At 51.0% G+C, this 23569-nt stretch overlaps 1 protein-coding gene across 2 annotated transcripts; it reads right to left on the bottom strand.

Moving 5' to 3' along the window:
• Window positions 1–446: 446 nt before the first annotated feature.
• On the bottom strand, window positions 447–23407 carry STMN4 (stathmin 4). 2 transcript variants are annotated; one of them, XM_053249651.1, is made up of 7 exons: window positions 23292–23407; window positions 16421–16517; window positions 13987–14082; window positions 11006–11214; window positions 6054–6245; window positions 5384–5439; window positions 447–509 (listed from the first exon to the last, which is right to left on the bottom strand). In XM_053249651.1, exons 2-7 carry the CDS (start codon window positions 16431–16433, stop codon window positions 506–508), a joined length of 570 nt encoding a protein of 189 aa, XP_053105626.1. In that variant the 5' UTR covers window positions 16434–16517; window positions 23292–23407; the 3' UTR covers window positions 447–505. The 2 variants fall into 2 exon arrangements, with proteins under 2 accessions (XP_053105626.1, XP_053105633.1); XM_053249658.1 differs by lacking the exon at window positions 447–509 and having other exon boundaries at window positions 1705–5439; window positions 11006–11211.
• Between the last annotated feature and the right edge of the window lie 162 nt (window positions 23408–23569).

Below are 23569 nucleotides of genomic sequence, written 5' to 3'. Positions count from 1 at the left end.
CTGAGGACTTCCTGCTCCTGAATGAGTTTCCCCACCTTACAAGATCTTCTGGGGGGATTCTGCTCTGTGTGCCGGGCCTGTTTGGTGGTTGCCCCCAGGTTGAGGAACTCTTTTCCTGGGGAAGTGTGGAATGCCACCTCTCTTCTGGTATTCCAGAGGCTCCTAAAGACTGCTCAAGCTCTTTTTTGGGTGGGGGTGTGGCAGGGGGTCTATGCTGATTTTTCTAGACCAGGGATAGGCCACCTTGACTCTCCAGCTGCTGCTGAGCTACAACTCCCATCATGCACAGTGGCCTACCCCTCTAGAGCAGGGGTTCCCAACCTTGGATCCCCAGAGGTTGTTGCGGGGTGGGCGGGAACCAACACGTTGCTGTTCTAGATGCTGGTTTTTCAGCTCGGTTTTTAGCACAGTCATTGATTCTGTACATTTGCTATTGTGGCTTTTATTGCATTTTTGGTCATGTTTTTGTGTTGTTTTCATTGTGCTGTGAACTACCTGGGGACCTTCAGCTGCAAAGAGATCAAGAAACATAAAGATAAATAATAAAAGGTAATAAAATATAATGTGGCTCCTCTGTTGCTCCTGGCAGTGGCTGCTGCCTTGGCGCTCTTCCTGAACAGATGTATCAGGCACTAAAGTTTTCAGAATGGATTTCTCCTGAGGAGGTTTTCATTCCCCCAGAGACAGAAACTGCAGTACTGATAAGTGACCACCCTTAGTTACACACATGATGCTTTCCCACTCATAGGAAGCTGCCATATACTGAGTCAGACCATGGGTTTATCTAGCTCAGTATTGTCTTCACAGACTGGCAGCGGCTTCTCCAAGGTTGCAGGCAGGAGTCTCTCTCAGCCCTATCTTGGAAATGCTGCCAGGGAGGGCACTGGGAACCTCAGATGCTCTTCCCAGAGCGGCTCCATCCCCTGAGGGGGAATCTCTTCCAGTGCTCACACTTCTAGTCTCCCATTCAGATGCAGCCAGGGAGGACCCTGCTTAGCTATAAGGGGACAAGTCATGCTTGCTACCATCAGACCAGCTCTCCTCTCACTCAGGGCAAGGGCAAAAATTATAGATGCTTAAGCATTGATCTCAATGGATTTAAGCACTCTAAATTCTGTATAAGATTGTGGCCCGAACGGCCAATTCTTGTCAACATAAATAAAAATAAATAAACACGCACAGTTTGTGCAAACACTTTGTTACTCTAGATGTCAGTCAATGAATTGCCCCTATTTCCCTGAAGAGAAGATGACTCAAGACAGCCCCCCCCCCGCCGCTTAAAAACCGAGGTAAATAGAGCTTATACCTCTACTTCCCCAAAAGGAAGAGGACCCCCGATTTCTAACATCAAAGAACTTGGGGAGGAATATGAGTCTTGGGTTCAGGTAATAAGCTAGAGTGTTGGACTAGGACCAGGAAGACCCGGGTTCGAATCCCCATTCAGCCATGATACTAGCTGGGTGTCTCTGGGCCAGTCACTTCTCTCTCAGCCTAACCTACCTCACAGGGTTGTTGCGAGGATAAAAGTAACCATGTTCCTCTGAGCTCCTTGGAGGAAGAGCGGGATATAAATGTCAATAAGTAAGTAAATACATACATACATACCAGTCTCTCTATTTTAGCTAATTTCCCTCAATGCACACCCCCCACACACCACACACCCCCACGGCCTTGCGTGGCAGGGATCCAGTGCATGGAAAATGGTCAGAAAGAAAAAGGAATGCCAGCAGTTTTATTTGCATCCATCGTGTACAAAAACAGAGAGGACCGTTCCTTGCCATCACTGGAACAGCGACCCAGCCCCTTCCCCTCTCCCTCTTGTTCACCGCTGGAGCGCAGCGTTTTCATGTCAAGGAGGAGCCACCGGGGGACGAACGGCCCTCATTGGGACCCTCCCCAGGGTCGCCCCCCTCGCACTCTGCCCCTCCTCGTTTAATCAGCCGCCTAGATGCCTCATCCGGATGCTGGGGAGCCAGAAGGCCCAAGTGGGACCTGCAGTCAAGATGGTGCATGTCAGAGCCTTGTAGCTGGAGAAGCCCATCCCAGGAGGTTGAGACGCCCCTCTTTGCCGCAGCCCAACCACACCTGCACCATCATCCCACCCACCCACCCACCCACAGGCCCTGCCTCGTGCCTGTCCTGCTTGGTTACCCTCATTTCTCTTCTCCTGTCGAAGCGTCTTGGCTTGAGGGATCCCAGGTTCCTGTCATTTAAGCTTCTGCCTTCACGTGGTCTGTTTCTGGCATGCCTACTTGATCGACATCCTCAAATGTGCCGGGGAGGCAAATGTGGGCTTTCCATAGCACTGAACTGTGCTCCCTGCCATGGGTACAGAAGCCATGGGAAACCCAGGTTTGCCTCCTGCTGTGTGGGCAGTGGCCCCTCCTCCTGGCTGATGAAGTGTCTTGTGGGACTCAAAAGCTTGCATATTCCAGCACCAGCTGAAATGTGCATTTCCTGAATCCTTCATGTCAATCTTAGGTACCTCTAGTTAGTGTTGCATCATTAAGTTAATGATTAGGAAATGCACTCTGCACACACTCCAATGCATTCTGTTCCGTGCTATTACTTTGCATGTTCCGAAGCCGAGACAGAGTAAGCGCAAGCCACTTTGCAAAACCTAAGCAGCTGCACAGTCTGAGAAGAGCGCCCCAGGACCCCTTTAACATGACAGAGGATGCTGGGACACCATCTTCAGGCCATACACCGCTGTTTAAAAAATATATTTTGACCTCAGAATGCATCGCAAGACACACACACACACACGTGCCCATGCAAAAAGACGCGACTGGCATCGGCAGGATCAAAGCAGGACGCCAGCCACAGCTTCCACTGGCTGGCAGAGGGCCTGATCAGTTGTGTGGACTGGCAAGGTCAGGATCCATGCCTGAGGGTCAGGCAGCAGCCTAGAAGCTTGTGAGCTCAGAGGCCTGCTTCAGTAATGTTTCAGGGTCATGGACAGCGTGATCTGGTGGTTAGAGTGTTGGACTGGCACTGGGATGACTCGAGTTCAAATCCCCGTTCAGCTTTGAAGCTCATTAGGAGGGTTCTCACAAGCAGCAATAGGGCAGGACAAGTCTAGCCTCCTACCAGGTGCTCGCAAAACGTGAGGTCGGGGCAAGGAAGCGATCGTCTGTCAGGTCCCCTGGGGCGGAGGGCTTTCCCTCCTGCCTCATGAAACAGCTGGGTGCAGCTGCTGGGTGGGACAGAGCCCTCCTTCCCAGTGGGACCCCTTTCCCCTCCTCCTGCCTTGCTTTTTATGAACACACAGGAGCACTCCCGGCTCTTGAACCTGGCTGGGAGGACGCTTGTCCTGCCCTGTCGCCAGTCATGAGAACCAGCCTATGGGGTGTTTCTGGGTCAGTCACTTCTCTCTCAGCCTAGCCTGCCTCACGGGGTTGTCGTGAGGACAAACATAACCGCGTACGCTGCTCTGGGCTCCTTGGAGGAAGAGCAGGAGAGGAGAGATTAGGGTTGCCCTAGTCAAGCTTCCCAAATCCAGGAGGCCTAATTTGCATATTATGTAAATTATGTGGCAACTCATTTGCATTTTGTTTGTTTGTTTGTTTGTTTGTTTGTTTGTTTGTTTGTTTGTTTGTTTGACAGATTTATATACTTTCCCCTCCTTCTCTGCCCTCCCATGTGATCAGATTCAGAGTCAAATCCGGGCAATCCGGACAGCGCATTTGAAATCCGTGTAAATCCGTGTGGAATTTAGCAGCCGAGTGAAGCAGCCAAAATCCAGGGGCTACCCTCAATTCCGGGGAACATGGCAACCCTAGGAGAGATTTAAATGTGAACAGAGCTCTGCAAGCGCATGGCCATGCATACTCCCACAGGGCAACCCCACTGGGTGCTGGTAAACATGTGCCTGGCAGGAATGGGGGAGTTGCTATGGAGCCGGGAAATGGCAGGCAAGAAAAGGGTTGAAAAGCAACCCTCGCCCACCACGCCTCTGCTCGGCAAAAGCCCCTCCGGAAGCTGCTTCCCCGTAGCCCACCCAGTCGCCAGGATTCAAATATGTCCAGCTGGACCCTTAGAGACAACTTCTAAAGGAAGTCTAAAAGTGACAATTTTAAAGGAAGAATCCTATTAGATATCTTGCCAAATCCTACATTTTACAGATATAAAAGGTTGCAATTCTGTGCACACTTACCTGGGAGTCAGGCCCATTGAACACAGTGGGACTTACTTCTGAGTAAACAAGCACAGAATTGCAGTGTGGCCCAAACTGCTTTCCTAACTGAGAACACGGCAGGTGGGGAAGGGGTTTGAGTTCTAGCCAGGAAAAAGAATTTCAATCTGAATTTATGCCAATTCCTAACAGTTCCACCTCTGCTGCTGGTTATACTGTATAGCTTGAAATCAGGTGCACCTATAGACTGCATTTTCTCTGTATGTTCTCGTTCATTTATAACGCTGCCTATAAAATTGTACGTCTCAAGGGTTTGCAAGCAAAGTGACCCAGCAACGATTTCCGCTATCTGTATCACATTTAGGGAGCTTGCCATATCGAGTTTGAGTTCAAAGTTGTGAGGGTCAGGGGAATTCTGTTCATATCTGGCAATACTGAATCTCTGGCAAAAGCTATTTATTAATATTTTTGAAAGAGAGGGCCGTGGCTCTGAAATTACCACCACATGCACCTTCGGTAAAGTCAGGGGTTCTCAACCTGGGCTTGGACTAGAGCTCCCATCGTCCCCAGCGGAAAGGGTCAAAGGCCAACTGACTCACCGCTAAGAACCCCTGAAGCAATGCCAGGCATGTAATGTCTGCAAGTTAGAGACAAGATGAACGATGATGAAGGAGACACAGAAATGAGGGATTTTTTTTTTTCCACACTAAGGACCGACATTAATGGCGCAACGCACAAGACAACACTCACCCCAGAGGTGACATTCCTCCCTCTGCTTGCTCCTTGGCCTGTCACCAAATTTAGTTCACCCACTTTTCCACTTCCCCACCTCCACCCCCTCCCCTCTCCCTGCCTTGACATCATCCCCACCTCATCTGCCATCCCTAGCACCCCTCTCAGTTAGTCTGGGTTCCTTACTGAACGCCACCAGTGCGGGGAAATGACAGAAACCGGGCCTGTCATTCTGGAGGGTGTCTAGCCACCCACCCCGCCCCCTCCCCTCCCCCCCCCCAAATGCACGCTTCTTCCTCCCAGCGTCCTCTTCCCCTTATGTTGCCCTCCCTCCCTGGAACACACGAGATGGCTTCACCACTCAAATCTTTACATTCACAAACAATGAAAGCAGAGGACAATCCCGATCATCAGTCAACACTTTGCGCAAAGGCGGCTGCCGCCACGGCTGCCACCTGCCGCCATCTTCCCTTGGAGCGCCCAGTCCAAAAGTCACGTGTCCAGGGGCCTCTTTACCTTGAGGCCTCTTCCTTTAGCTCCTTGTTCTTCCGGACCTCCTCAGCATGTTTGTCCTGTGAAGAGAGATGGAGAGAGGAGGCACCTCCTTAAGATGTGTGTCTGCACTAAACACTGAAACCAGCTTCAAACCTCTTTAACTGCGGGCCACTTCAGACAATACTTCCAACATGTGGTGATTAGATTCCTCTACATGTGCACCAATGATCATCTGAATGGGAAAAACATACAATCTCTACCCATGATTTAAATACTAGATATCATGAAGGATTTAAAACGTGATTAGATGATCGTTCCATTTGCTAAGTGGTATTCCCCCACCCCTAAGCACTGAGTTCGAATTGCAAACACAACAGAGCCCAGGATAGGAACTGGTCTGTCCATCTCCATTTGTTTTCCATGTGGCCATAAAAAACCACAGATATACTAATTGTATGTTTAACAGTATCATTTGAACTGGCTTTATCATCATGCTTCCCGATCAAGGTGCCCCACAACTGGATTCTGGTCTTGGCTGAGCTTTAAGAAGCGAATGTGATTCGAACCAAGACACCACGGAAACAGGGAAAGTGCATCCTTTTCTTCCACCCATGGTAGCCTGCCATGCATCTCTCTGATTCCCTCCAGTCTGCCTCTCCCAGCCCTCACCTCACCACAGCTGGAGGCTCACCTTCTCCTGCAGGCGTTCCAACATGGCTGCTAAGTGTGCCTCTCGGTTCTCCTTGTTGGACTCCATTCTCTGCATCAGCCTCTCCTTGGCCGTCTTGATGAAATTGTTGTTCTCCTCGATGGCTTTCTGGATGACCTCTCGCTCATGCTCCCTCTTGCCAGCCAGGTGCTTCAGGAGCTCTGCTTCCTGGTACTGAACCCGCAAAGCGAGAGATAAAAGAAAAGTAAAGAGTGGTTATCAGAGCCAATGGGAAAGCGGATTCCTAGGCCAGCGGCCATAGTCTGGACCCCACTGGAAACCCTAGTCCACCCAAGTCCTGCCTTCTGTGCTGCCATCTTGGGTTTGCTAAACCTTTGTCTCTGGTTCATATTGAGAGAAGAGCTGAGAGAAGGTCTTTCCTTGACTTGATCAAGGGACCAGTTCACACAGCCATGCGCTCCTGACAACAATCACATCATGTCTTTTCAAAGTGCTGAGTGAGGCTTTCATCATCAGTGCAAAGAAAATTCACAGCCAGTCAGATTATCAAGACAGGAACTTGGTTCTTCTCTTGTTGCATCAGATGCTGCATAAAGGTAGATGGCCAATTTCTGCACGTTACCCTTGATTTTCCAGACAGTGGGCCAGGGAGGGACCAATCATACCGCCTAGATTCTTTGGAGGAGGCGGTATATAAGAAAATTTAAATAAATCATCAATCTTGCTGTGCAAGCAGAGCCATGCACAGGCGGTCAGGCTCTATAATAAAGTTGGGACTGTGGCACACAGCAAGAGCCCCACAATTATGAATGGATGCCCTTGGGCGCCATGGGAAAATGGGAATACCCAGGTCTGCCCTTGGGGATGTTCCTGGGCCCGACATGGCCTAGGTGATGCTGGTGGCCAGGAGAGGCTGGTGCCATATGCCTCTACACGGAAAAGGTGGATCTAACATCAGTTACTCACATTTTGGTGACTTCCCGGCTAGGCTACTCCTTTGCATGGAACTGCCTTTAAAGATAAACTGCATCTGGTCCAGAATCTGCTGCCGGGGTGCTCATGGAAGCTCATTGGGACACAACTGTAACACCCATCCTGCGGCAGCTGCCCTGTTTACCCCTTTGATTTCTCTGAGCAAAATGCAAAGTGTTGGTGTTCACCTTTAAAGTCTTATACCATCTGGGGCTCGGGTCCCTGGAGGACCCCCTGTACCCATATGGACCTCTCCAGATCAGTGTTTCTCAAGTCCATCTGGCAGCAGTCAGAGGGCTTTCCAACAGTGGGACCCACACTGGGAAGATCCATCTGGCCCCATCACTGGCAGTGATTTGTATACCGCCCTTCCAAAATGGCTTTAGAAAAGCTTTTGGTTGAATCATTTTTAAACTATCTGCTGAAGCATTTTTTAAATAATCTGTAGCTTTATCCTCTGTATTCCTTGTAAATCTGGAACCTTCTGCATGCACGCCCGCAGGTGCTCTTCCCAGAGCAGCCCCACCCCCTATGGGGAACATTGTCCAGTGCTCACACATGTAGTCTCCCATTCAAATGCAAACCAGGGTGGACCCTGCTCAGCAAAGGGGACAGTTCCGTGCTTGCTACCACCAGACCTGCTCTCCTGACCATTTCAGTTTCTCTGGAGAGCAGGATGGGCCAGCATCTGAGGTCAGGTGCTGGTGGGGGAGATTGTCTCCCACACGAGCTGGAGAGGCTGTGATGGCATTTAAGACCAGCGGTGCTGCTGCAGCTCAGTGGTAGCGGCCCCAGACCCAGACCCTGGCAGCATCTCCAGGTGATGAGGCTGGGAAAGACCCTTCCCCGTAGGGTACCCTGGAGAGGCACTGCCGATCAGCGCAGAGCCGGGGTTCCCGTGGTGGTACTCCAGGTGTGGCTGGACTACAACTCCCATCATCCCCAGCTATCATTCGTTGTGGCTGGGGGTGATGGAAGTTGTCATTCAGCCACATCTGGAGTGCCACGGGTTGGGAGTCCCTGGTGGAGACAATCCAGAGCTGAATGGAGCCGTGACCTGGCCCTGAATCAAGGCAGCTACCTATGTCAAAGCATCACATGAGAGCAGTGCTGCTAATGCACATGAGCTGAAGTGGGAGGAAATGGTGAAGGGGTCATCCAAGAGCAGTAAAATCCAGGTGTGGCTTGTGCGAGGAAGGCCAAGGCCATGGCAAGTGTGCAATGCACAAAGCACGGAGAAGTCATTTCTGAGATGGCAAAACTTACAGCACTATTAAGAGATGAAAACTTGGAATGTTTTAAAGAAGATTGGAAACCATTTTTGTTGTATCTAAAGAATTATTTTCCTACTATGGACTTGACAGCAGGGTTTGAAATTTAGTAAAAATCGCAGGTTGGTTAGATTAATTATGTTTGTAAGGGTTTGAATTTACGTTTTGAATTATTATTATAGCAAGGGTAAATTTTATAGTTGATGATTCACGAAGAAATGTGAGCGGGAAGTCCACCTTTTTTGTGTGTATTTGTAATGAATGATAATATTACGGTTGTTAAAATTAATAAAAATTGAATTTGAAGGGGGGAAAGAGAGAGAAGTCATTTCTAAATCTCTCTCCAGGCAGTGTGGGAATCCATCGCTTCCCATGTGGGTAAAGCAGCCAAGAGTTCACAGTGGCTCCAGCGCCCTCTGAGGACAGCAGATGGAACAGGGGAACAGAGTGGGTGGCCTCTTCTCATCCTGCTCTTCTCATTCATGGCCTCCATCCAAGGTCAGGCAGGGACAAGGATAAATGGGATCCACCTCCTAATGGCTGATCAATAATGCACATCCTGATCATTAGGGGAACTTCCTGAGACCAGCCCACAGAGCCTTCTCTGCTCAGAAAGGTTTTGCATGGGAGCTGCTTGCACATGGGCCCACCCCCTTCCTCCATGGTGCCTTCCTTTCCCCGCCTTCCCAAACTCAAGGTTTGATAGCATCCGACATGCAGCATGGGGGCAGCAACCCATCCTACAGACATTATGTCATGTTTCATTACATCGATGCTGCTGTTTACCCATCTTATGATATACAAACAAGATGATTAACCCCTAACTATAAGACAAATGAAAAAGAATGAAGGTCAGAGTAAAAACATGGTTATAATGCTTTGGTGTCACATATACTGAAAATTGTATTTAAAGCAAGCAATGCCAACATAGAATCCTAAACCAATAATATGCACCAGTTGTGTGTGTTTAAGGCTGTTTGCTTTAAACATTCACAACTGGTGCATTTTAGGAATACACCAATTGTGCATTCCAATTATATGTTCAGGAAATAAACGGTTTTACAATGTAGATTCTATTCGTTCATAATTTATTAATAACTTAGCATTCTGAATTTCATGTTTTAATCCTGAATGTTATTCTTTTTCATTTGTTTTACTAATTTTATGAGCCAGAGCCACACACAAAACAGTGAGAAGATCTGAGGGGGTAATACTTCAGATAAATTCAGGAGAGACCTTCTACAAAGGTCGGAATTAATTGATGGAATTCACTGGGTGCTTCCAGAGGGAGAAAAACTTGGTTTGAAAATGGAAGTTCTTTTCACTTGTATGCCTGGGGTCCAGATTACATATACTTCTCCACTGCACAATTTTGCAGCGCCATCTGCTGGCCATTTGCTGCCAATCCATGATGAAAATTGAAATTGTGCAATGAGGCAATACATCATCTGGACTTGGGGTACACAGGCAAAAATAACTTCCCTATTCAGACTAAGTTTTTATCCATCTAGAATCTCCCACTCTCTCCAGACGTGATGCCGGCCAGAGGCACTCTTACCCCCAGACTTCAGGGACAAAGTCAGGGCCTCCCCAGCCCCTGGGGGCTCCCAAATCCTCTTTAGTCTGTCCCGGGTGGTGTGGTCACCCAGCTGAGCATGATGATGCTTAATTTGCGTGGCGGGGGGGGGGGGGCTCCAAAGGCCTTGAGGTCCAGGCTCCAAAATTACGTAGGTGCACCTCTGATTCTGGCCACTAACTTAGATGGCTTTAAAGAGGATTTGACAATTTCAGGGACATTGCTAGGCACTTTCAAGGGCCTGGATCCACAGGACCTCACTCAGGGCAACAGCCCCACCCCAGCATGAGCTGAGAGGGCATGCCTTGCCTGCTAAGGAGGCGGTGGCAGCTGCTACCCATTGCCATTGTGCTGTGGGGTGGGGGTGGGGCCTGCCGAGAATGGAGATGCCATGAAGTAGCAGCCAGGGAGGATGCCCAACAGAGACAGCTCAGGTGGCCCCTCTCACTCCTGCCCCGCTCAAGAGCCACGCTGCCTGCAGGCTGGTTATCTGTCAGGTAGAGTTGCGTGGTTAACTGCACAGCTCTACCTGGCAAACGGCCAGCCTGCAGGCAATGCAGGTCTCAGGTGGGGCAGGAAGAGAGACGCCCGAGCTCCTGCCAGGAAGCAGAGGCAGCTGCGCTTCCTTTGGCACTTGACTACAACTCCCATCATCCGCAGCCACAGTGGCCTTTGGCCATGGGAGTTGTAGACCAACATCATCTAGGGATCTGTGGTTAGGAACCCCTCCTCTAGAGGAAGCCACACAAAGTCTCTCATGACCGTTTTAACCCCACCACTTCTAGCAAGGCTAACAGTGGCGATGCTGTTCCTTCCGGCGTTATAATCTGTGCTTGGGAACGACACCTCTGAGGTCCAGCAAACATCTCAGATTGTCAACGCTTGCAAATGTTGTCCTTACTGAAAGCCACCATCTCCTGGCTGTGGCTTCACACACAGTATGGCTCACCAATGAAACTGCTAAAAGCGTGAAATTGGCCGTCAGTGAACGATCAGGAACCATCCCAAGCCATTCAGCTCTTTCATGGTTTTTCCTGAAATGTGGATCCCTTCCATGGGAGAGAAGAAGGGAGCAATCTTCCTCCCCCTTCCAATCCACCTCTGACAGGTCTGCTCCATTTCCTTCCCTGCCCAGGGGCTCCTCTGGGTCTCACCTTCCGTCGCTCCTCAGCTGCTTCCAGCTTCTTCTGGATCTCCTCCAGCGAGGGGTCACGGCGGCGGGGCAGGGAGGCATTGAATTCAGGGATCCCATCGAAGGAGGGTGGCTTGAGGATGACCTCAAAAGACTGGCCCGAGGTCCGCTTGTTGAGCTCAATGACCTCCATGTCAGAAATGACGCACCAGGTAAGGTCCACAGTGTCTACTGAAAGAGAGACGCAATCATGCCAAGGAGCAACTCAAGGAGAGACGGGCAGAGCCTCCTAGTTTGTTTGTGCCAGGAGTAAATCAGGGCAACCAGATGATGTTGCTACACATCCTCCAGTCCAGACATCTGACCACATGGTCTTGGTCCCAGACTGGAACGGGTGGGAGTTGGGCCCCTGCCACAGAGCCCCAATGCAAGGCTTCCCCATCAGTGAGCCAGTGTGGTGTAGTGGTTAGAGTGCTGGATTAGGACTGGGGAGACCCGAGTTCAAATCTCCATTCAGCCATGATACTAGCTGGGTGGCTCTGGGCCAGTCACTTCTCTCTCAGCCTAACCTACTTCACAGGGTTGTTGTGAGGAGAAACTTAAGAATGTAGTAGTACACCGCTCTGGTCTCCTTGGAGGAAGAGCGGGATATAAAATGTAATAATAATAATAATAATAATAATAATTTAAAAACCATGTGAACTGGATGAGTGGTGCCCCTAAATCATGCCTGTTAGAGGGGAGTCATAGACACCCACTTCCCTCTTTCCTTGGGACCTTTAAGGCTATGGTTATCAAACAGGCAACTCCAGAAACTGACCCCCACAGATTTTAAAATCTAATTAATAACCAATTTTATTGAATACAAAACAAGGCTAGAATCATCTAAACACTCAGAATGTTCCCACGTGTCAAGAAACACGCAAGATGGAAATGCATATTAACACTTCGCCTATGTTAGAGATTATGGTTTTATATGATTAAACTCTTTAATGAGTGTTACAGATGGATTAGGAGTAGAATACCTTAAACCTAAAGAAGGGGGAATGGGAAACCAAGGTGGGAAGGGATTAACCGAATGAAATACTCTAGCTGATGTTGAGGAGCGCTTTGGAATAGGGGTGTGCAGAACCCATTCAAATTGAACCTGGTTTGAGTCAAACCAGCCTGGTTCAACCGGTTTGAGCTCAAGCCGAAAGGATTCCCCCAAAAGAGGAGGCCAGTCCAAACCAAACTGGGCCCGGTTCGGACTGAACCAGTTCAGCCCGGTTTGACCGGTTCAAGTGCCTTCCTTGCAAAGGGGAATCCAGTAAGAATACCTAAAGCGTAGTTGGGTGTGGGGCAAGAAGGCACCTTACTGGCTGTGGTGGCAGCTGTTTCACATGTGCAGAGGCCGGAACTGGGCTGCCCACTGGCCTGTGATGTGGGGGGGATGGGGGGGCTAGAGGGGCCACCGCTGTGAAGCCACCACTGTCATAGCCGTGGAGCTGCCACCACAGCCAGTAAGGTGCCCTCTCGCCTGCCCCCTCAAACCCCTTTTTAGGCAGGGAATTCCCCTTCGCTTCTAAAGGGGAATCCTTACCAGGCTCCCCTTTACAAGGAAGGCACTCGAGCCAGGTCGGCCTGGTTTGACCTGGTTCAACAGTACGAGACAAACTGCTACGAACCAGTTCACAGACTGGGTGGCTGGGTTCGAATTTGGTTTGAATTTGAAGCAAACCACCACTGCTGGTTCCGTGCATAGCCCTACTTTAGAACCAAAAGAGGGCATTTAAAACACACAATAAAGGTAACTGAGTGCAGACTAAACCCAGTCAGAGAGAGTTCAGGTTCCTAAGACAGGCCAGGCCGGTCTGAGTTATCGAAGCTGAAGCCGAGTCAAGACGATCTCAGAAAGCGGAGCTCAGGAAGACGGCTGCATCCGTGAAGGGAGAAAGACTGTCTTGCCTGTTTTATAACCATAGCCTTAAAGGTCCCAAGGAAAGAGGGGAGGGGGTGTCTATGGCTGCCCTTCTCCCCCTTCGTACCATGCCCCAGAATCCTCTGCAATGCAAAAGATGCATAGATATTTCTTGGCAGAAAAACTGGAGCAGAAGCTCTCACCGTGAGACCTCCGTTGCCGCTGGACTTCAACTCCTATCATCAACAACGACTATTGTAACTAGGGATGTTGGGAGTTGTAGTCTGGGGACTTAAAGCTGGGCATCTCTGCACTCAACAGACCTCTGGATTGATCCAGGAAAGCTCTTTGGATGTTAACTGAATCAGAGTTGGCCCTTGATGAAAAGTTGCAGTGCTCAAAACATATGAGGCAATCCATTATCTTTTCTGCACCTTGAGTTCATCTCCTCCCATTTTGTGGGTGTGTGAAAAGGTTGTGCCGTCGAGTCGGTGTTGACTCCTAGTGCCCACAGAGCCCTGTGGTTGTCTTTGGTAGAATACAAGAGGGGTTGACCATGGCCATCTCCCACACAGTATGAGATGATGCCTTTCAGCACCTTCCTATATCACTGCTGCCTGCTATAGGGGTTCCCCATATTTTGGGGAACACACCAGCAGGGATTCAAACCAACAGCCTCCTGCTCTCTAGACAGGTTGCTTCCCCGCTGCGCTATTAGGTGGCTGACTGGACCCCAAATCAGCTGAAAGCCAGGGCTGAAGTGGCTGTCTAGTGGCAGGAATCACTGCGACCACCTTGGCTGCAAAGCAGCATCCGCCTGAGGGCTCATGTGGTCTCTCCTGTGCTCTCTGCAGGGTGTGGGTGTTTCTGCATGGTGTTGTCTGGGATAGAATCATGCATAATGCATGTCAGCTAGAAGAGATGGTGCTGAAGCCTCCTCAGAGCCCTCGGGAGAGGGTGGAGTCTCAAACGTGGTCCTCTCCATCCCCTGCAAAATGCTCGTAGGCAGAAGCAGCTGAGGAGATGGGACCCAACCAGCAGCAGCTGCCTCCATCCTGAGCCCACAAAGTTGGGGGAGATCATGGGCTGGTCGGTGCACCTACCTTCATATTTATAAGACGGTTTGTTTAAAGGGTCGGAGAGGAAACATGAGCAGAAGAGAGACACCAGCGGGAGCTCCTTCATCTTTTCTTTGTAAGCTGCAGAAGAGCACACAACCGAGGCAAGTTCAGACTCTGGCAACCAAAGAGGCTCCTGCCCTTCCCAAGGACTTGGAACCCTCTGCGTGCTTCCCGACGGAGAAAAACTCCACTTGATCCCATAGGTTGTTTTTGCTTCTGTATGTAGAGTCTATGTGACATACTTTTTTCCCATCACGCAATTTCTCAGAGCCATCTGCTGGCCATTTGCTGCCAATCCACGATGAGAACGGAGTCTTTTCAGACTATCTTAAAAGTACTTAAAAGCGTAAAATCTCATCAAGGATTTGCAGCAGGTGGCCAGCAGGTGGCGCTACAAAACAATGGGGAAGTACCTCATCTGAACACCAGGTATACAAGCAAAAATAACTTCCATTTTCAAATGGAGTTTTTCTCTGTCTGGAAGCACTCAGGCACACCCCACAACAAACAAAGGGTCCACCGTCCTATACTCACCTGTGCTCCAGTTCAAAGGGTCTTCACTCTCGTGTGATCATAAGACTAGAACAGCAAATGAGCCGTACTGGATCAGACCAAAGAGGGCCCATCCAGTCGAGCATTCTGCTTCTCACAGTGGCCCAGTAGATGCCTCTGGGAAGCCCACAAGCAGGATATGAAGGCATGCCCCCCCCTCCTGCTGTTGCCCCCCTGAAACTGGCACACTGCCTCTGAACATGGAGGCTTCGCATAACCAACATAAGAACATAGGAACATAGGAAGCTGCCATATACGAAGTCAGACCATAGGTCCCTCTAGCTCAGTATTGCCTACACAGACTGGCAGCGGCTTCTCCAAGGTTGCAGGCAGGAGTCTCTCTCAGCCCGATCTTGGAGATGCTGCCAGGGAGGGAGCTTGGAACCTCCTAGTCTTCCCAGAGTGGCTCCATCCCCTGAGGGGACTCTCTTCCAGTGCTCACACTAGGGATGTGAGAAACGTTTCGGGTACAGAACGATCTGTACCCAAAACAGCCAATTTCGGGTGATTCAGATCCGAACTGAATCACCCTTCTACCCCCCCGCCCCGCCCCCCGAAATTTTTCGGAGCCAAAACGAATCACCCCCATTTCGGCTCCGAATTATCTGTTGTTTCGGCAATGACGTCTATTTGAATTTCCCGCCTTTTTGCCTCCCATTGACTTCAATGCAAAAAGGTCTGATGTGACGTCTACTCGAATTTCGGGTCCCAGGGGCAAAAGAGTGGGGTGGGGTGGTAGTGCCTAATGGGTGGAGGCTACCACCCAAATTGCAGAGGGATTGGGCAAAGGGCTGGCTTTTGGTGAATTTTTGAAGTTTACGCGTCTTTAAGGTTTTCCACCATTAGGTATAATGGAGGGTGTATCGCTTCACGTCAGGGGGAAAGGGGTGGCCTAGAGCAGTGTGGGGTTGGTGGTAGTGCCAGGCAGGGGCAAGGAAGCTACCTGAATTTTTTCAAAGGATTTGGGCAGAGGGCTGATTTTTGGTGAATTGTTGAAGTTTACGCATCTTTAAGGTTTTTCCTTATAAGGTATAATGGAGCTTTCAGCAGCCCCATAAGTGCACTTGGGGGGTGCTGGGGTGGCCCAGAGCGAGTGGTGGTGTAGTGCACATAGGGTGCCAACCACCCCCATGGGTTTCTAACCCATGGGGTACAGGGTTCTGTTGTTTCTGAGGTGTTCTGAGTGTGGATTCTATGAATCTCATTTGCTATCATTTTATTGTATTAACTTTAAGGCAGTATATAAATTGAACAATCAATCAATCAGTCAGTCAAACAATCTTAGTAGTTTTTTGCTAGTAGTGCAAATGCGATGGAAGGGTGACCCCACAAGTGGCTTTTATGGCAGGGGCTCCCAGCCTTGGGTCCCAAATGTTGTTGGACTACAACACCCATCATCCACAGCCACGTCGGGTGAAGGCCACTGCTCTCTCTCATGACCAGGGAGGCCCCTGATTTGACCTAACTTTTGCAGACTGAGTGAAATCACCGGCATGAAATCACCAAGATCTTGGAGTGTGAAGAGCTAGGCACTGCGGACCTGGGGGGGGGGGACCTCCTGTGCTTATCCAAACAGCCTCCCACACAAAGCAGCATCAGGACTCAGCCGGGGTGGGGCGTTCTGCATCCTCTCTGCAGGGCGCTTCCCATGTTCCTGGTTCCATGCACCACTACGACAGATACCAGAAGCAGGAGAACCTACTCTCTGCTCCAGCCCTGATGGTGCCAGAGGCTTTGGTGGGGGTCCCTCCCGGGGGGGGGTCAAGGTCCCACACCAGCTGCGCCCTCTTCTTGCTGCAGCAACTAGCATTGCTCCTGGGGCCTGTGTGTTTATTGGGTGCCAAGGGCAACCGTGCTCCCATACCTGCCAGCGTCATGGTTCCTGCTGCTCCTGCGCTTCCGCTGACTGGGTGGGTGGGTGGGCGAGGATCGTGTCCAGCCGAGAAACAACCCTTTGCAAACTGCAGAGTCAAAAACAAAAATGCACGGGCATTTGGTTAGGGTTCCCAGATGTGCTTTGGGGGGGGAGCAAAGAAATGTCACCACAGCAAGACAAGGCAGTCAAGACACATGGGTTCACCCAGGCTTTTAGCTAGGTACTATTTTAATTGTTTGATTTTTAATCGTTTTAACCTTTTACGTTTTAAATTGTTGTCATGTTGTAACCTTTTTATCTGTTGTTTTTATTGTCTTGTTGTAAACCGCCCGGAAACTTGAATGAATGAATGAACAAACAAACGAATGAACAAGTGAGCGACCAACTCCACCGCGCTACAAAAAGCGGCATGTGAAAGAGCCACCTCCTCTGTTGTGGTAGCCGGGCTGCGGTATTTCAGACCGAGGCTGGGGTGGGGCAGTTTCTGGCACTTTCCCCTCATGCCCCTTTGTCATGGTTTGGATGGCAAGATGCCACTTGGGAGAGCCAGGTTCAAATCCCCACTTCCCGATGGGCCAAGCACTCTCTCTCAGCTTAGCCTACCTTAGAGGGGTGTGTGTGAGGACAGGAACATATCAAGCTGCCTTACACTGAGCCAGACCCTTGGTCCATCTAGCTCAGTCTTGTCTACACTGACTGGCAGCTGCGCTCCAGGGTTTCAGGCAGGAGTCTCTTTCTCAGCCCTACTTGGAGATGCTGCCAGAGATTGAGCCCAGGGCCTTTGGCATGTAAACATACAGATGCTCTCCCACTGAGCTACAGCCCTGCCCCCTAAGGCAGGGTTTCTTAACCGTGGGTCCCCAGATGTCGTTGGACTATAAGTCCCAGAATCCCCAGCCACAAAGGCCATGGCTGGGGATGATGGGAATTGTAGTCCAACAACATCCGGGGACCCACGGTTAAGAAACCCTGCCCCAAGGGGAATATCTTACAGCGCTCACGCATGTAGTCTCCCATTCAAATGCAAACCAAGGCAGACCATGCTTAGCAAAGGCCAGCTCTTCTCCCTGAAAAAATGGAGGGGAGCAGAATGAACGCCACCGTGAGCTCCTTGGAAGGAGGGTGGGAGATAACAGAAAAACATCTGCACGCACACCTGGCACTTCTGGCCAAAGAAGGAAGAGAGTGGCAGAGAGGTCTGCTACCGCCCTGACGGAGCCTTTGCAAACGAAGCGCCAGCTGGGGGGAAGTGGAGGGAGGGGTAAGTGCACCCTCCCCTGCCCTTAAAGTTGTCCCCCCAGCCCACCTTCGAGCCTCCAAACCGCCTGGTCAAACCTGTTCGGAGGCCCGTAAAAGGGCCTCCAAACAGGTCCGTGCACATCCCTATCAGCAGGGTGCCGTCCACATTCCCGAGGGCTAATTTGGGATTTTCTCTTTATGGTAGAGCACATCTGTTGCGGAAAAATAGCTGGTTTTTTCCCATTGTAGGAGTTTGAGATTCTGGGAATCGTTTTCAAGACGATGCTGCCAAGACGAAGCAGGTGACCCCTTTGCAGCATGTGATCTGGAAAGCGCCCTGCTTTCAGTAGGGTGTAAGCCACAGTCACATGTGGGAGGAGAACTAGTCTTGTGATAGAAAGCCGGAATGGTCCGCTTTGCTAAGCAGGGTCTGCCCTGGTATGCATATGAATGGGAGATTTGATGCGTGAGCACTGCAAGATATTTCCCTGAGGGGATAATGGGGCCACTCTGGGAAGAGCAAGGAGGTTCCAAGTTCCCTCCCTGGCAGCATCTCCAAGACAGGGCTGAGCGAGATTCCTGCCTGCAACCTTGGAGGAGCTGCTGCCAGCCTGTGTAGACAATCCTGAGCTAGATGGATCAAGGGTCTGACTCAGTAGACGGCAGCTTCCTGTGTTGCTGCATCCCACTCATTAAAGTGTTCTTAGCATCACTTGTGAAAAGTGGCTTGTGCTCTCCTGGTGGGAAGCATGGGCATCCCCACGACCTTTTTCTGGGGGCGGGGGGAGCAAAGGCAGGTATCCTATACCCCACTCCCTGAGAGTATGCCCCATTTGAATTCAGTGAGAACCGGCACAGCCCAGCGGGGGTTGAATGCCCCTCTTGCCCCCCACTCTGGTTGCCCACGGTGGGAATTCTGCACACAAGCACCAAAAAGCCACTCCGCGGGGCGCTTTGCAGAGAACGCAGGCAAGGGATCCCCCCTCCCCCCGCTTTCTTCCAGAATCCAGCAAACAAAGGATCCGCATGTTCAGCTGCACATTCCCGGGTGGAGCACTGAAAAGAGGCTCTGGGGCTAGACTGTCGAACCCCAGGCCAAGCTTGGCCTCACCCTCCTCACCAAGACATCCTGCGACTGTGTCCCAGCTGTCTGAGAGCTGGCCGGGGTTCCTTGAAAAGCAGGTACTCTGCACATGCTCAGAGACAATCCTTGCCACTCCGTTTTGCCTTCTGGGTGCTCATGAAGCTCCTCTAGACCCTTCACCCCACAATCCTGCCAACCTCCCATGCTGCTCCTCCTCCCTCGTGGTGTCCAGGCGGTCCTCTGCCCTCCACCCTCCTCTACAAAGAAGTCACATTTTGATTTCTAAGATGTGATGCGTCTGAGCGCCCTTCCCTCTTGCTCCAGGCAGGCTGGTTTCGGGGTGATGGACAGGAAGGGACACTTTCCTTTATGACAGGGGTTCTTGACGACGCAGGGTCCCCATATGTCGTTGGGCTACCGCTCAGTTGGGGGGCCCCAAGCTGAGACCCCCAGTGCTTTCTCACGACTTCACATGCTCAGAGAGCTCGGGAGCTCAGCCTTGCTCCGGTGAAAGGGTCTCCCTCTGCAGCAGCTGCCTGACACCCACTCCTCAAAAAAGGTAACCTGGGCCGGGGGAGACAAACAAGCTGTTGCAGGACTGAGGCAGGCTGCTGTCCTCTGACGAGCGGTTTTGCCAGGCATGCTTCATCAGGAAGGGTGGGAGGAGGCCAAGGCAGCCCTGTATAATAGAGGATGAGCTCATTCGAGCTGGAAACAGGCAGGGAGGGAGGGAGCATGGCGGAAGAGGTCTCGCTTTGCAGCCACCTACAAAGGCGAAGCTTAGAGAACACCCCGACACCTCTGTGCCCAAACACATGCATGCACTTATATGTGCCTGGGTTGTGTGGGCATTTATTGACCTCCTCGATGCGCCGTTTTCCTGAATCTGATGGCTCAAAGCAGCACACGACACGGCAATCTACAGCTGCAGTCAAAGAAGCAGGCGGCAAGGTCCATTCTCCTCCCATCGGCAAGGAAGCCGGCCTTCTCCTCCTCCGCCCACAACTCTCTGCCCCCAGCACCCCGAGCAAGCACTGCTGCAAAAATGTGTCCGAAGGGGAGAAGCAGGCTCCTGGGGGCACACTCTCTCAGCCTCTTCCAGCCCGGCATGGCTGAGACAAAGCTCAACCCCTCCTCCTTTGGCAGCATCTAGCAAGCCAGCTTGTGCCAGTCCCCACCACCCTACCCAGCTTCTGAGCATCTCCGCCCCGTCTGTGTCTCCCTAATCAAAGAAGCAGGTGTGGGACCCAGGCCTGGCTTGGTTTCCGGGAGGGTCTACACTCAGCCACCCTGGAGAAGTCACAGCAGTTCCCATGCTTGGATTACGGGCACAGGGCTTGTCTCTCGGCGGCCTTCCCTTGCCGGCGCTGCCTCTCAGGCAAGCAACAATAATGACGTAAGGAAGAAGATGGCTCTCTGCCGCCATGTGGCCTCGGGTAGCTTTAATGCAGTTGTGGGGAAGGCAGGAAACTTAGGGAACCTGGGGCGGCTAAGAGCTCCTGCTCAATACACTCCGCATAGTCACCTTTAAGCCATCCTCATAAGCTCTTTAGGAACATAGGAAGCTGCTGCATACTGAGTCAGACCATCGGTCTATCTAGCTCAGTATTGTCTTCACAGACTGGCAGCGGCTTCTCCAAGGTTGCAGGCAGGAGTCTCTCTCAGCCCTATCTTGGAGATGTTGCCAGGGAGGGGACTGGGAACCTCGATGCTCTTCCCAGAGCGGCTTCATCCCCTGAGGGGAATCTCTTGCAGTGCTCACACATCAAGTCTCCCATTCAGATGCAACCAGGGCAGACCCTGCTTAGCGATGGGGACAAGTCATGCTTGCTACCACCAGACCAGCTCTCCTCCCTCTTTGCCTTTAAGGTGTTTAGATGCCTTGCTTTTACTTACATGGAAGGCAGCATGTCCATGCAGCTGGGGGGCCGGGCGGGGGAGGCAGGGCTGAGCACAAAAAAATGTGTAGTTTTGCATTTCATTGCATGTAACGTGTTGGGAACTCTGTGCATGCTCATGAGGGCTGTGCTTCATTATTACTGCTTCATATGTTCCTAGACTGAACAGTACTATTTAAACATTATTCTTCTGGAGGGTCTTGGCCAATATGAAACCCTGACTGTTAAGCCCCCATGGTCCTTCTTCCCACTTTGTCTTTGGGGTGGAACGAAAGGCATCGTGTCTAACAAGCTGAGACTGGGCAGATTTGCTCTGCAAGAGCAGGAGGTAAGCACAGGGCCCGGCAGAACCTGGCGGAACTTCTTCCCACAAGGAGTGAACAAGGAGTGCTGGCTTGGGCTTTGCTCCCTCCAACTTAGCATGGTCTTCACTGGCTGGCAGCAGCTCTCCAAGGTTTCAGGCAAGAGTCTTCCCCAGCCCTACAGGGAGATGCTACCAGGGAGTGAACCCGGGACCTTCTGCCTGCAAAACGGGAGCTCTGCCTTACACCGATGGATGCTCCCGATGAAGGGATGGAGCGGCCTTATTCTGAGTCCAAAGGTTGGCCCATTGCTGTATTCTTCTGTCTCGTGATCTTTTATGTTTTGCTGTTTAGAGGTTTGTCCCAGTGAGGATCCCATAGAGAGTGTGTGGGGGGCGGGGGGGGAGTCAGAAAAGAAAAAGGAGGGAAAGGAGGAGCAAATGGAGTTGTTTCTGAATAAACTTTGGTTAAATCAACATAAGATTTCTTTGTGTTTATAAGGGAAGCAGCTTTAAAACATCCATCCAGCTCAGCATTATCTTCTCTGACAATGTTTAGGAACCTAGGAAGCTGCCTCATACTGAGTCAGACTTTGGTCCACCTAGCTCAGTCTTGTCTACCCAGACTGGCAGCAGCTTCTTCAAGGTTGCAGGCAGGAGTCTCCTTCAGCCCTATCTTGGAGATGCTGCCAGGGAGGGAGCTTGGAGCCTAGATGCTCTTCCCAGAGCAGCTCCATCCCCTGAGGGGAATATCTTACAGTGCTCACATGTGGTCTCCCATTCAGATGCAACCAGGCCAGACCCTGCTTAGCTAAGAGGACCATTCATGTTTGCTACCACAAGACCAGCTCTTCTCCTTTCCAAGTCCTGCCTGGAACTGCCAGGGATCTGAACCGGGGTCCTTCTACATGCAGACCATGTGCTCTGCCACTGAATGACAGCTCTATCCCCAAATGGAACTGGGAAGAATAGCCTGTTGCCATAGGGAACCGGCGAAAGTACTTTTTGGCAAAGTAGCAGGTGAGAGAACAGGCTCCACCTCCATGCTTAAAGCATGGCTGCTAACTGGAGAAAAGGGACTGTAGGTCTGTCACAATAGGAAGGCCAATTTCATACCTGTTTTCTAAACTATGTGCACCCCATGCTAAAGATAAAACCCCTAAAGTCTGCAATCTAGACCTGTGCTACAAAAAGTGGAATTCTATCAGCAAATGCTCGTCTTCTGCACAATTCTGCAAAAAAACCCACCCTGCAGCCCCGCCCATGGCCATAGGAAATCGGATGTGTCCACGTTTCTGGCTTCTGAGATCTCAGCAGGGGTTGCCCATGTGTTTTCAAGCAGATCTTGGAGGCCATAAAGGCTCAAAACGTATTTTAAAAACACACACACACAAGAATGAGCCCTGGCACTTTTCAGAAAGTGGAATGCTGTGCCCAGTACCACTTTCTGGGCTTTTTTCTGCACTCCTACAAAACAATGAACATCCACTCACAGCCCTGCTCATTGTGATTAGCTGACTGTGGCTGCATCAACGGTGAGTTCATTGCAGATTTGCAGGAGAGGGAGGCAGAGCAGGAAAAGAGGGGGACAGAAACGAGCCCCTAAAAGTGCCTCTAGCCCATGAAAACTGGCAGTGCTTAGCACTTAGGAGAAGCTTGCTCTGTCTCTTCTTTTTTAAGCGACACTCTCTTTTCCCATGGTGCTGTCCCTAAGACACCCCTCACCCAGTGCCACGAGGCAGTCTCTTCTTTCCACCAGGGCACTCTATTATATTGCATTGTGAGAAAAAAAATGGGTTTGTTATAAAAGTATTGCGTGAGTTACCCTGCAGGTTATAGAAAGCAGAGATCACTTGCATGCTGTGCAAAAAATGAAGAATTATAGCCAAGCAGAAAACCAAGATATGAAGAACACTTTGAGAGAGGGAGGGAGGGAGAATGCGTAAGGGGGTTGGGTACCCACAGCACATGGAGGTTGGCGGGGAAGAGCCGAGACAGTCTCAGGTTAACAGATGGATGAATAATAATGTGATAGACAAAAAGTGATGGAGGGGAGAGCAGGGAGAGAAAGGGATATAGAGGCACTTAAACAGAAATCACTCTATAACAGTATCCAGGGAGAAAAAATGTGCAGAAGGACTCCGCCCTGGCAAAAGCCAGTGGAGATGGGATGCCTTGAGATCCAGCCCCACAACAGTCCCCCACACCCCACCCCTGCTTTTGAGAGTCCAGCACATAACCTGCTGGCCCAGGAAGGAACTTCTCTGGCAGGCAGAAAGATCCCTTCCTCCAGGAAGTTTCCCTCCTCCACTCCCCCCACCCCCAGCCGCTACTCACCCCCTTTGCAAAGCCCCAGCGCCTGCTGCCTGCCTCTCACTGCCTTCCTGCCTTCCAGGGAGAGATGCTCAAAGATGCTCTTAGCATCAGCCAGGCTGCCAAGCTCTCCCCATGACATCACCTCTGAGCCAGCCGATTGGCTGCGCCGATGGAGCCTGCTGATTGGGCAGCATCTTCTGGGGAAGAAGAGGGCATTGCCTGAGTACCGCCTTGGTGATCCAGGTGAGCCTCCGGGATGAAATCACCCCAGAGATGCTGCCTGCCAAAGGCGGGTGGGG

The sequence above is a fragment of the Hemicordylus capensis genome, chromosome 1, assembly GCF_027244095.1.
Source record: "Hemicordylus capensis ecotype Gifberg chromosome 1, rHemCap1.1.pri, whole genome shotgun sequence".
In the NCBI taxonomy this organism is placed as follows: Eukaryota; Metazoa; Chordata; class Lepidosauria; order Squamata; family Cordylidae; genus Hemicordylus; species Hemicordylus capensis.
The sequence above is the reverse complement of the archived record's forward strand: the minus strand, read 5'-3'. Positions and strand labels throughout refer to the sequence as shown.

What these genes read in the sequence shown, in the direction of transcription:
- STMN4 (XM_053249651.1), bottom strand. An exon ending in CAGCTGAGGAGCGACGGAAG is followed by an intron (nt 6,246 to 11,005) that starts GTGAGACCCAGA and finishes TTGCGGGTTCAG; the next exon opens with TACCAGGAAGCAGAGCTCCT. An exon ending in TGGAACGCCTGCAGGAGAAG is followed by an intron (nt 5,440 to 6,053) that starts GTGAGCCTCCAG and finishes CTCTCTTCACAG; the next exon opens with GACAAACATGCTGAGGAGGT.